General features: G+C 41.1%; 1 protein-coding gene across 10 annotated transcripts in view; it reads left to right on the top strand.

Annotated features, from left to right (window-relative positions):
- cacna1bb (calcium channel, voltage-dependent, N type, alpha 1B subunit, b) overlaps positions 1 to 13358 on the top strand; it is a 292647-nt gene that overhangs the window by 228110 nt on the left and 51179 nt on the right. For all 10 annotated transcript variants that reach the window (XM_051938169.1, XM_051938175.1, XM_051938177.1 and 7 more), the window contains 6 exons: positions 689 to 890; positions 1360 to 1524; positions 5050 to 5160; positions 8344 to 8427; positions 11725 to 11841; positions 12514 to 12579. In XM_051938169.1, the coding sequence (XP_051794129.1) occupies positions 689 to 890; positions 1360 to 1524; positions 5050 to 5160; positions 8344 to 8427; positions 11725 to 11841; positions 12514 to 12579 (745 nt within the window). The remainder of the gene's footprint in view (positions 1 to 688; positions 891 to 1359; positions 1525 to 5049; positions 5161 to 8343; positions 8428 to 11724; positions 11842 to 12513; positions 12580 to 13358) is intronic.

The raw sequence follows: 13358 nt of genomic DNA, 5'->3' as shown, positions 1-13358 counted from the left end.
TAATATACATACCAACACTTGGTTAAGGTGTCCAACAAGCAAGTTAAATCAGTTGGGGAAAAAAGAACAAACAGCAATATCCTGTGTTTAAGTTAAATGTTGTGTTGACCCATCCATCCACCCCCAGCCTCTTCTCAGTGCAGAATTTGTGCTTTATAGTAATTTCGCCAAACTTCTGTCTTTCTGTAATAACTACAACCCCAAAGGGCTCTGGTACTGGAAAGTAAACACATGCATGAACAGTTTCATGAAGCAAAAACTTATATATAAGCTATTTAAAAGCTTGCAGAGCGTCTTCAAAAAGTCTGTCGAGAAGCACAGAGCTGTCAGAAACCACTACGGATGGGTTAAAAGATCGATTCCATTATTATTTTATCAAGCTTGCTCGATTCCATAGGTTTTGTTTCAGTGAGTTGAATGGTGAAGTGTGGTAACATTGGAGGTTCTCATGAAATAGATGTAATTTAGCAAAAGATTTAAAGTTCAAATAGGCAGTTTAGCCAAACTCTGAGTTGGGTGGAAGAACCACTTGAGGTAAAGTCCAGGAAAACCGTTTGATTAAGCTGGATACAGATTAAAAGACATGCTGTTTTTGAATCTACAGATATGTTCTAAGCTCTTTACTGTCCCCTGAGTGTTCCTACATGGCTGAAAGTCTCTAATCAGTGAAACTTGTCCTTCTCTTCAGGGTCCTGAAACACTCTGTAGATGCCACATACGAAGATCAGGGTCCCAGCCCGGGCTTCCGAATGGAAACATCCATCTTTTACGTCGTCTACTTTGTGGTGTTTCCTTTCTTCTTCGTCAACATATTCGTGGCTTTGATCATCATCACCTTCCAGGAGCAGGGAGACAAGGCCATGTCGGAGTGTAGCCTGGAGAAGAACGAGGTGGGAAAGTGGAAAATCGTGGCACTTTGTTGTATTTTCTGATGGATAATAAAAAAACAACACACTTTCTGAAAATGTTTATCCTCTTGCATCATAAGAAATCACTGCACCTCTTTAAATATCATTATGAGGCAAATTAAATCCGACATTCCTTTAAACAGAATAGACCTCTACAAAAGAACAAAAGCATGTTTTATGTCCTCGTTCTTTTCATCTCTCTTCACAGGGACTTTATAAAAACCCTGTCGTGTTTTTTGTGTTTGTGAAGTATTGGCTTGTGATCACAGAGCCTCAATTTGTAACCTCATCTTTTGATATTACAAAACACTTAGAAAAATCTCTTGTGGCACGCCAGCTGTCTTTTATTTTTAATTTGGATTCCAGCACTTTTTTCTGGGATGAAAGATGTGAAGGTCCAGTATCACAGCGCTCACAGTCTGTTTCTCTTCTTTGTCTTCTCCACGAACAGAGGGCTTGTATCGACTTTGCCATCAATGCCAGGCCGCTGACGAGGTACATGCCAGAGAACAAGCAGTCCTTCCAGTACAAGATGTGGAAATTCGTGGTGTCACCTCCTTTCGAGTACGCCATTATGACTTTAATCGCCCTCAACACGGTCGTGCTGATGATGAAGGTCAGTTATTCCTCCTGCTAATGAGGCTCAGCGCCAGTTCCTCTCAGATACCTCGCAGCCAGAGGAAAAAAAAGTTCTGCGTTGGCTCAGTGACACTTATGAGGCTCCCAATATGAAACAACACACTGGTGAAATATTAAAAAGGAGTACAGGAGACGTTTGAAGAAATGTGCTGTTAAATTGTTTAGTTTTTAACACTGGACTGGCCTTGAGACACAAGCAGGGATTTTATAAAGAAGAGATTCAACACTTAACAGAAACCTATGGAGAAATTCTGTAACACCAAACATAGCAGTTGTATGCCATCAGACTGGATTGCAACTTTGCAACAGAATAATTGCAACTTGCCGAATTCAAAGCAATTCCTGAAGGCTGCTCTACACTTTTCTCATAAATGGCCAAAGTTTGAATAATTTTTTTCTTGTTGTTCTTGTTTTACTGGTTGGCAAACAACTGAGCATTCCAAATCACATATCTTTTCTTTTCACTTTAAGTGTGTACTGTAGCTTTCCCCACAAAGTATTTACTGTTTCATGCAATGTAAGGGTGCTTTCACACCTACGCCTTTTGGTCCGCTTAAAGGGGACTGGAGTCCGCAACACCAGCAAGTACGGTTCGTTTGGGCTGGTGTGAAAGCAGACCAGATTTTTTTGGTTCGGACTAAAGAACCGGACCGAGACCACCTCCCGAAGGTGGTTTCCGGTCCGCTTCTATGTGAACTCCAGTTCGGTTTGCTCCTGGTGAGAACACAAACCTGTCTCCATTCGGACCGGCTTGATGGTGCAGCAGACTTTTTGGTCTACTGGAGCTTCCGTAGCAACCTGCACAGGTTGTGGAGCATCGCCCGCTTTCTCCGATAACGTCTTGCAATGCATCTTCTCTGTGCCAAATCGACTGTGTAATGTTCTCGTACCGAATGCGAGCTTCATGCTGGAACAACAGCAGTATTGTGCTTGCTGCATAAAGCAATGATACGAATATATGGCAACAAGAACGAACAGGAGAGCATAGTTCATTGTTTACGAATAAACCTCGATCCATGGAATAAACACAGCCTGTTGTTTTCTTCCGGGATTTTTCCCTCTTCACATGCTGCGCCAATCAGCGTTCACCTACGTCATCTAAAACACCTTATTTTGTGAACAGCGCCGCCAAACGACGGGGGGGAGATATAACATTCATCGTAGTTGGTTCAACTGCGAAAACACTGGCGTGAATACGAACCGAACCAGTTGAAATTAGCAACATTGTAACAACTTTTGGGTCCAAACGAACCACTCTAACGGACTAACAGGTGTGAAAGCACCCTAAAGCAGCATATAATTTGAGTGGACTGCTTTAGACACTTAGTTTAAAAAACTCATGCTGGCTTGAAATCTGACCTGATGTAATTGGACGTCAGTGTATTTTCTACATTCTATATTTGACACACTGCTTCTTGGGACAGACTAAATATTTTCCTGGCTTACTTTATAGCATGGTTGTATGAACACATCTCTGGTTTTCTTTCCGTCTTCTTCTACTCTCTTTATTACAGCCGTGTAGCCTCTATCGCCACCTTCTGGTGACACCGTGCAGCCTCGTTCATTTGCTCCAAAGCAGCCGATGGAAAAGAGCCTAATTTTCCTTTTCTTTGTGCAACATTTCAAAAATAATTACTTCAGATTCACTTGACAGTTATATGGAAACAGAGCTGTAGTTGCCATGTGTCTTGGCATGTTCCTTCGCTCATTGTTTTCTCAGAGGAGGAAATCTCTGGAGCTTTGAAGCAGCCGGTTTTGCAGATCCGTGCCAGAGAGGAGGCCTTGAAACGAAAAGCATTTACATGATACAACAATTTCTGAAGTCTTAGTTAAAGAAACTGAGGGCTAAAATTGACACATAGAGGCCCCAGATAATTTCAGTGTCATTATCAGCTGCCTTATCACAGAGATACTTGAGAGGATTAAAATTTAAACATCACCTGGCACTGGCAGATGCATTCTCACCTCGTAGACATCTCATAGTGGTGTTAGTTTAGCCCTTTAAGGGTTGGGTCAATTTCCGCCCGAAATTTCTACTGAGATTTACAGAAAGTAAATTGAATGCTGTTCTTGAACTGTTTGGAGTACATGCATGGTTGGGGTCTCATTTGAAGCTGACAACCTGAATTTTCACCCAGTGCAGTCAGAATTACTCTAGGTGCTACTGGCACAGAGTTATGTATGTTGGAACACACTGAATTAGGATGAATTTTTTTTCTCGCCTACATTTTTTCCCTAATAAAACACCTGAAAATCAGTGTGGCAGCACTGCAACAGCTTGAAAACACAATATTGCAAAAGCCTGGGTCTTACATAGTTCAGGTCAAAATTTCAGAGCAATACTACAAGAAATGAGTGTTTCACACATGTATTTGTACTGATATGCTCCGCCCCTGTCAATGTTGGATACACTCTTTATACACTGTGCACACTCTCTACAGAATGGTATAAATTCCTTTTCACTCCATTTTCCACTTCATTTTCATTCCAAAAACTCATAAAGAACTCAAAAAATCACTTCAGATAGGCTTCAGTGTCGATCACACACACAGATTGAGAGGAATACAGAGAAACAGCAGGTGGAGCCCGGAGCTCACGAATGAAATATCATATAAAGCCGCTGGCAGAGGCGGGATTTATAGGCAAGCCATTCAGCAAGCTCATTGGCTACCAGGCCTGTCAATCTAACGTTTCCTCCGGCGTGATTTGCTGAGAAACAAGTCAATCAAGTGATGTAATCGATATCTGTCAGACTCGGCCATGGTTGGCTAAATCGCCGAAGTAGGCGGAAACGAGTCACCTGATTGGTTGAAGTTCGGTTTGAAGCGGTCGAGAAGCCTCCAGTATCCATTTTGAATCGCGAACAAAGAAAATAGGACCGTGTATGATAAAGTTATAATAGAAAGATGCAGTGAATATGAAACGCACAGCGCCACCACGCGCCGCGTGCACGCGCACGGAGCCGATCGTTTTCTGGATTTTTTACCTATTTCGAGACATGTTTTGGCCAAAGTATTATACTGGATTGTTTCCTCTGGATGGCTAAGCTTGGGTTCTGGCCGGTTTTTGTGGATTATCTTCTTTTATGACCAGAAACGAGCGTCCAAACTGCGTCGACAGGTGAGCTGTGCACGTTACTTGACTTGTTGTTTGTTGGATAAATGTGTTTATATTACCCGCTGTGGTAATCACATCTGAAAGTGGTTTATACCGGCGGATTCATGAGAATCTCAGCTTTCTATGTGTGTATAGTGTTTGTATAATCGTGTTTGCAGTGTCCTTCTATTTAAAAAAAGCGTATAACCGATAAAAAACGGCCCGCCCGCGGGCCGCCGTACTTTAACGTGTTAGCAGATCTGCAGCGCTTCCTTTGCATATTTACACTTTCCAGCAGCTGTGTGACCCGTCTAACCCAGGTGAAGTTACAGCAAATAGGTCATTTTTACACACTTTTTAACCAGATTTGTGGTTTTTTTGTGTATTTTCCACCTTCATCTTTCAGTTCGACGGAGCTCCGGACCTGTACGAGGCCATGCTGAAATACTTAAACATCGTCTTCACCGGCCTGTTCACTCTGGAGTGCATCCTGAAGATTATTGCCTTCAACCCGCTGGTGAGCCGTTCAGACCAGATGCCGCGCTTTGCAAACACTCATCCGCTGCTATAACGCGTTTCTGTTTATGTCACCGTTAAACTGATTTCCAAGATGCAGCCTGAAATTGCATCATTTGCAGCCTCTTAGTGAAGCTCGTATGGATTTAAATCTTGATGCTTTGTGATTTTACCCGCTCGAGAAGCTATGACTTGGACAGAAATCTTTAATATTTTAAAGAGTCAAGATGAGGGGAAGTGTGAGCTAATACAAAAACAGGGGATGAACAGAATGAGAATCAGAATCAGAATCACTTTATTCATCCCCGATGGGAAATTCAGAAGAGCGTACAGAAAAGAATAAATCTCCTCCCAACGTGGCGCCCGCTGGCCTGCAGCGAGGAGTTCATTCTGGCTCTGTTCCATTTACGAGCCCATTTATTAAATAGCTTTCTCACACACCACTTACCTCCACCTGTTTAGCTGTTAAGCCCAGACAAGCGCACATCTGCCTTTATAAACGCTCTGCTGCTGCTGCTGGGTCTGGGAGCAGCCTTCAGCCTGCAGGAGCTGCATGTCTGACCAGTCTGAAGGCATCCAGCAGCAGCAGCTCATCATTTATGCACCAGGTTGTGACAGTATTTGTTGTATATGTGCACATTTGTGGAGATATCTGGGGTTTTTATAATATGCACTACCATTCAAAACTTTGGGTCACTCAGACAATTTCCATGAAAACTCCCACTTTTATTCATGTGCTAACATAACTGTACAAAGGTTTTCTAACCATCAATGAGCCTTTCAACACCATTAGCTAACACAATGTAGCATTAGAACACAGGAGTGATGTTTGCTGGAAATGTTCCTCTGTACCCCTATATGGAGATATTCCATTAAAAATCAGACGTTTCCAGCTAGAATAGTCATTCACCGCTTTAACAATGTCTAGACTGCATTCTGATTTATTTAATGTTATCTTCATTCAAAAAAGCTTTTCATTCAAAAATAAGGGCATTTCTAAGTGACTCCCAACTTTTGAACAGTAGGGTAGCTAGGGTCATGCATGGAGGTGGCATTGTCATGTTGAGGGGATTCGTTGCTGTTTCACTTGGAGTATCATCATCCATCACTGACCCTCCATTTTTTCTTGATTTTTTAATTAAAGCTGCTGTCCGGAGTTTGAATCGCAGCGTCTCCCAAAACACTGTTGGTCCCACCCTCCCTCCCTCTGATTTCGCCCCTTTATTTGTGCACGCGCGCAGTACATGAGAGAAGTGCCCGGAGTGCTGCAGCATCTCGCCTGTTTTGCTGTTTTCCCCTCTTCTACATTTAGTACATTTAGTAAATAATAAAGGAATTACGTTAGAATGCTGTATTGAGTCTAACTTGTCCTAATACCAAAATAACATGAATCTGCTAGGACGAACGAGTAAAGTTTCAATATGTGATTACACTCGTGTATCCCTCTCGATGACGTTGTTTATCAAACTTAGTGCATTTACGCGTGTATATGTGTTACATTGTTTATTTATTTCTATCTAGAGTTCAGAATTGCATGACTCCTCTGACGAAGAGTATGTCCCAGACGCCCCAACATCTTCCTCCAGAGTCGGGCATCTAACGAAGCCGTCAGGCGGGCTATGGAGGCCGTGGTCGGGGAGCGACGCGAGCACCCCGAGCCAAAAAACGTCCTGCAGTCTCTTGGCCTGACAAGCCGTGGGATTGGTAACTTTTCTGGAAGTTGCTGATCCCTGATGCTCTCTCCTCCACAAGCAAAACAAATGTGCGCGCGGTTGCGTAGTGCGTAGCTTGCCCACCTCTGCATGGGCTTGCTTGCTGTGCGCGTAACCGTTGATTGACAGCATGACAAAGCTGAAGCTCGAACTTGATTGGTCGGCAGCGACCGGCGCTTTTTGGAATAACATGGGGGTCTATGAGAGGAAGGCGGAGCTCCGGAATAAATTTTCATATCGCGTTATACTAACTTTATATTATAGTATCGAACTAGACTAACACATTTAAGCTTTGTTAAAAAATGATACATAAATTGAAAACAAACAGAAACTCCGGACAGCAGCTTTAACTTAATGTTATGTTCATTGAAAAAATAGCTTTTATTCCATGAAAGTGGCCAAATACAGAAAGCAGTTGCACAGTAGAATTTTCATGAACATTTAAAGTTAGTTTTGTATTTTCCTGACCTAAATGTTGGGTTAAGCTCTGTTTCATGTGTTTAATTGTGTCTATTAAAGGTATAAATGCTGTTATGTCGCATTTTCCTGCTGCTCATACACACCTTGTATGGCAGTTTCATGGTATTTGGTGGGTGTGAACAGATGAAAATGAGGTCTTTTCAATAAAAGCTGTACATTTTTGAGTTGATGCAAAAGTGTAGAAAGAGTTTAACCCTCTGAACCTCAAGCAATTTTATTTGCTCATGTCACATTTTGACTCACTTAAGATTTTTTTTTTTTTTTGCTACAAGTCTCGCAACCAGAGGGTTGCCGGTTCGATCCTCGGCCCGTCAAGCTCATGTCGAGGTGTCCCTGACACCTAACCCCTAGTTGCTCCTGATGGGGCGTGGTTTGCGCCTTGCATGGCAGCTCCCACCATCAGTGTGTGAATGTGTGTGTAAATGGGTGAATGTGTGCTCCAGGGGCGCTGTACCGCGGCTGACCCTGCGCTCTGACCCCCCCAGATGGGGGGATATGCGAAAATCAGAATTTCCCCTCGTGGGATTAATAAGGATATAAAATGAAAAAATAAATAAAAAATATAAAGATATGCACCTCTATGGAAACAGCACAACCATGACTAGAAGGAGAGAGAACCAAAAAATGTGCAGTTTATCAAAGTTATAATGCCCTAAGTAATGGAGAAAAGGGGGGAAAAGCCTTATTTTTGGATTTAAAAAAAAAAAAATCTTCGGGAACAAAATTGAACTGATATGTATATAATTTTTTGAAGACCCTACCAGAGTTACCAATAATAGGAAAAAGGGGGCTCCACGTGCTATAAGATATGTATCTATTGAATGTTTTTAGCATTTAAGTATTTTGGACCTTTCCAAATGTATTTTTGGGGTTCAGGGGTAAATTTTCTTTGCATAAAGTTTAAACGGCACAAAAAAAACACTCCGAAAACAGCCAGAGTTGTATTTTAAACTTGATAAACTTTGCATTCTCGTGTCTTCTCTGTCTTTTAGAACTACCTGAAGGAGCCCTGGAATGTGTTTGACTTTGTGACTGTGATCGGAAGCATCACAGACATTTTGGTCACGGAGATAAATGTAAGAGCTGCAGCCACCACAGGTTTCCTCCCACCTAGAGTGTCGTTTACAGCGAGCGGCCCCCCACGGGTCACTTCCTACATGAGTATCAAGCTTCCTTCATGTTCGCAGCTGCAGGTTTGCTGTGGTGGAGCGGCATGCTGCGCAGGTTTAGTCCAATTAGTGGAGCTGTGACAGGCAGAAGCTAGAGAGCAGTTTGTGTGAAATATTTTACTTATACAGCGAACATGATCTACTTTAAGTGTTAATTATTGTCCATTTTTGATGTTTTTGTGTATGAAAAAGCGAGAAAATGAGGAAAAACACCCGTCGTGTCCAAGGCTTGTTGTCTGCAAATTATTTATTTTGCTCCACAGTTTGATGGCCAAAAAATATCAGCAAATCCTGCCAAGTGATTGTGTTAGCAGAGTATCTATGCTCAGCGTTAAACGTGCACACAACACAAGACAAACGTTGTTCCATATTGAGTGAACGCCTGCACCCTCGGGCTCACCTGTTTTATTAATTACACACAGCATACCTGTGGACATTTCCCTCATTAGGGAATCAAACAGAAATAAAAACAGAATTACAGCATATTTCTAACAAACAAAATGAAATGAGAGCACATCTCAACAGATTGTCTGATTATCAAACCTGTCTGAGCTAATTTACATGTAATTGTTTTCATTTGAGATGGGTGTTTTTCTGATTATTTTCCAGCTTCAAAATCCTGGTTGTAGAAATCATGCTTTGCTATGCCCTCATAGTCTCAGTCCTCGCTTCAGAAGCTCAACAGAGCAAAAAAAAAAAAAGAAGTAACACATGAAAATCAATACGTAAAACCACAGCAGCCACAGTTCAGGAGTGTTGCTGCTGTTACAGACCCCAGCATGCAGTTTACTCTTTAGAATATCAGAAAATTAGAATAAATGTGAGGAAACATGCATTGAATTGTGGCGTTTGTTGAGGACTGAGGCGTGTTATTGTAGCTTTCTGTGTTGCAGAGTCTCTGTGTGACTTCTTTCTCTTCATGTGATCATTAGTCTTCTTTTCTCTCGCTTTCCTTTTATTTATTTCTTTTTCCTTTTGTTGCTGTTTCCATCTTCTGCTGTGTCTTTCCTGGTGCCTGTGCCCTCACTCTGCCCCTTCTGTCACATCTGACACCTCTAGACGGTAAGTGGCTTTTCTTGTCCGCCGCTGGTTTTGTCGATTCCCCCGTCAGTGTGTTGTTTCCTCCACAGGCTCGGCTTAAAACGACTACCTGCAGAATCCTTAATGTGAGATGATATAACAGAAGAAGACCTATTAAACTGTGTGAAATGTGTTTATTTAACAGTAACAAGACCACCCAGAGCAATTACAGCTGCGTACGATCTCGTGTCAACTTTACGCTGCAAGAAATACTCACCCCGACATGCCGTTTAGTCAGGAGAGGCCGATAGAGTTTCTGTCGATTGCATCAAATTCTTGAGCTATAAACGGAGCAACGGCTCAGATTCTGCAAAATCCTCAAAAATAGTTTGTTCATATTTCTCCTAGATTACAGTATTTCACTCCTTCTGACGTCTTTGCACTTGGTAAAACTATTTTCAGCTTTATGCTTGTAAAAACTGACATTTTTTGCAGGGCAAGTGAGTCATTATTTAATTTTCATGGAATTTTTAAAGGAAAAAGAGAGTTCCATATGTGCGATCCAGGTGCTGTCATCAGTGCTGCTTGGATTTAGGGGACTGATTAGAGCTAGATGGAAGATTTTTGCATGAAAAAGCTTGTTTCAACCAGCATTATTGTATTTTTATGACATTTTGGACGGACGAGAAGCTGCACACACCCTGGGCAGTCGGTTACATTTACACCTACAGTCAATTTAAAATCACAGAAGAACCTAAAATGTGTCTTTGGTCTGTGTGAGAAACTCCACATAGAAAGGCCTGACAGTTCAAACTCAGGACCCTCTGTTGTGAAGTGTTAACCACTGCTCCACCATGACCTCCTGACTTGTATTTATTCAACTGTTAAACCCACTTTGAATTGCTATAAAGGGAACGATCTGATAATGGTTTTAAAGGAGCCTAGGCTACTATTACTAAAGACCTGTGATTGTGCACACAAGAGCATGTTTTCTGACGTTGACCAGTTGTGGTACAACCACTGATGGTTATGTGCAACCCAAATGCTGGTTTCTACCTTAAATGATTCATTTTTAAATCATTGTTTAACTATAAATTACACTGCAGAAAAGTCTAACTTAAAGTTACGTTTAAAATTCTCTTCAAACCTCAGTTTAATCTAAACCTGGATTAAATTTACCAAAAGTCAAAAAAACCCAACCCAACTCCTGGAGGTCCTGACATTTTATGCCACTGGATGTTTCCAATCAACACAACTGGCTGGAAGTGAACATTTCATCACTCATGTTTAAACTTGTCAGGTCCTGATAGCATGCACATTTATTCATAGACTACCGTTCAAAAGTTTAGGGTCACTCAAAAATGTCCTTATTTTTCAAAGAAAATGATTTTTTTTCAATGAAGATAACACAATAGTTCAAACAATTTGAAGATTCTTACCCAGTCTAGCAAAAATAAATAAATTAATATACACTACCGTTCAAAGGTTTGGGGTCACTCAGATAATTTCCATGAAAACTCACACTTTAATTCATGTGCTAACATAACTGCACAAGGGTTTTCTAATCATCAGTGAGCCTTTCAACACCATTAGCTAACACAATGTAGCATTAGAACACAGGAGTGATGGTTGCTGGAAATGTTCCTCTGTACCCCTATGGAGATATTCCATTAAAAATCAGACGTTTCCAGCGAGAATAGTCATTTAGCACGTTAACGATGTCTAGACTGGATTTCTGATTCATTTAATGTTGTCTTCATTGGAAAAAAAAAAAGCTTTTCTTTTAAAAAATAAGGACATTTCAGAGTGACCCCAAACTTTTGAACATTAGTGTCTTCACCTTAGTGTTTTAATTTGGTGAGCAAATTTCTCCATGTTGATCAAACTATTGTTTCATTTCAGTGGAATGGATTTACAGAATTGAAATTAGAATTTATTTGTGAAACTGAGCTTTGCCAAATTTTAATCGTGGATTCATTAATTTCAAACCTCGTTATGCTTAGTTCTAATTTGAACTTATACTAGTTTAAATTATTGCTGAAACCCAACTTAAGTCTAATAACTTGAGGAAATGTGTGTTTTGTTCCATCAGAATTCTTCTTTATGTTTTAATGAAGACAGAAGTGTTTCTTTTTCAATCCTCAGTTCTCTAACACCTCACAGAGTTTCTGCTTTTCTTCTCAGAACAAAATGATCAACCTGAGTTTCCTGCGGCTGTTCAGAGCGGCTCGACTCATCAAGCTGCTGCGACAAGGATACACCATCCGCATCCTGCTGTGGACCTTCGTTCAGTCCTTCAAGGTGAGAAACAACAGCGGAATCTGAACACACAAACTCACAGTGGGAACCTCTGGAAAGATATATGGAGAAAGCCGGTTCATGGAAAGCGTCAGAAACATTTTCCTACATTGATATGCAGGCGTATAAATGCATATCATGCTGAAAAAGGGTTCAAAAACAGGCCCAGACACGCTGCAGAATTCCTGTGTTCGTCTTAAAATTGAACTAAATAGCTCTCAGCAGACAGCAGTTCTGATTTTCACACACCGCCGCTTCGCTCTCCAAATCCCTCAGGACAAGTTGAGTTAAATGTGGCGCGCAGCGGCTACAGCAGAGGGAATTTATAGCAGGTTTAATGTCAGTGGTGAAAGCTTTTAAGCCCAATGAAAATGGACAGTAGCTATAGATTGTTAAAAGGTGGCGATTTAATTATAACAAACGTTCTCTTCCTCCTCCCAGCAGCAGCAGATATAAATAGCTGGTTAGAAGGATCAACCCTGCAGGTCGTGTTGACTCTTAAATACTGCTGTAAAATCTTACTAGGGTGCTCGTCCTCTGTGGAGAATCAGATTTGTGAGTCTGTGTTCGTGCACAGACGAGAAAAAAAGATCAAAAGCTGCTTCTGAAATGTTTGTGTATCACAGAGAGAAAAGTGTTTGGATCTTTAAGCTGTATTTATGTGTTTATTTCCAGGCGTTGCCGTATGTCTGCCTGCTCATCGCCATGCTGTTCTTCATCTACGCCATCATCGGAATGCAGGTAAGTTGTGACCTGAATGTCATGACTCTGTGATATAAACCTCCAACCAAGCTGGTGTTCAGACAACTGTGAGGTTGTGACAGACACTGCAGATTGTGCCTAATTTTCATGTGTGCACTCAATTAATTAACTAACAATTTTCTTCATTTTGCTGCATGTTTGTCGGGGACAAATGTCACCCTAAATATGGCAACGGTGAATGTGGTTTGATGAATTTTAATTTGTTTTATCTGTACTCAGTCAGAAGTGTTCATTGCAGCCTTACAGTGCCTTTAATATCCTTCAAACCACAGGACTCAAGCTTTTCTTTAATTACGTGAAACTGAAAATTGAAGCAGCTCAAAAAAACCTTGCAGAGTCCCTCTAAAAGCTATAGCATTGAGGAGCCACCATAGCTAATATTCTACTAGGGTTCAAATGAGATCAAAATAGGAAGTAAATCTGGGGCTGTTAATCCAGCCCTGGCTACAGTCTGCTAGTAAACTTGGCTAACTGCATAGTTTAGTTAACTAAGTAATGTAGCTTTTATGCATCCAGTGGATGTCTCAGACCAAAACAAACGTCTTTTTCAGTCTGAAAGGTTGCATACTTCAAAGCCAACAAAAACTAAGCTCACATTAGCGTTGTGAAATTCATTGAATTCAACACATGACGCAAAGAAGAGCAGAAAGATGTAGAACGGGAAGCAGAGTAGAGCCGCAAAACAACAGTGACCACTCTGAAAGTGGGCAAAAAAAAATGAAACAAATGCACGTAAATTATGCAAATAATATTTTAAA

Source organism: Acanthochromis polyacanthus, chromosome 18, assembly GCF_021347895.1.
Source record: "Acanthochromis polyacanthus isolate Apoly-LR-REF ecotype Palm Island chromosome 18, KAUST_Apoly_ChrSc, whole genome shotgun sequence".
NCBI lineage: Eukaryota > Metazoa > Chordata > Actinopteri > Pomacentridae > Acanthochromis > Acanthochromis polyacanthus.
Note: the sequence above shows the minus strand (reverse complement) of the source record. Positions and strands in the feature narration are given on the sequence as shown.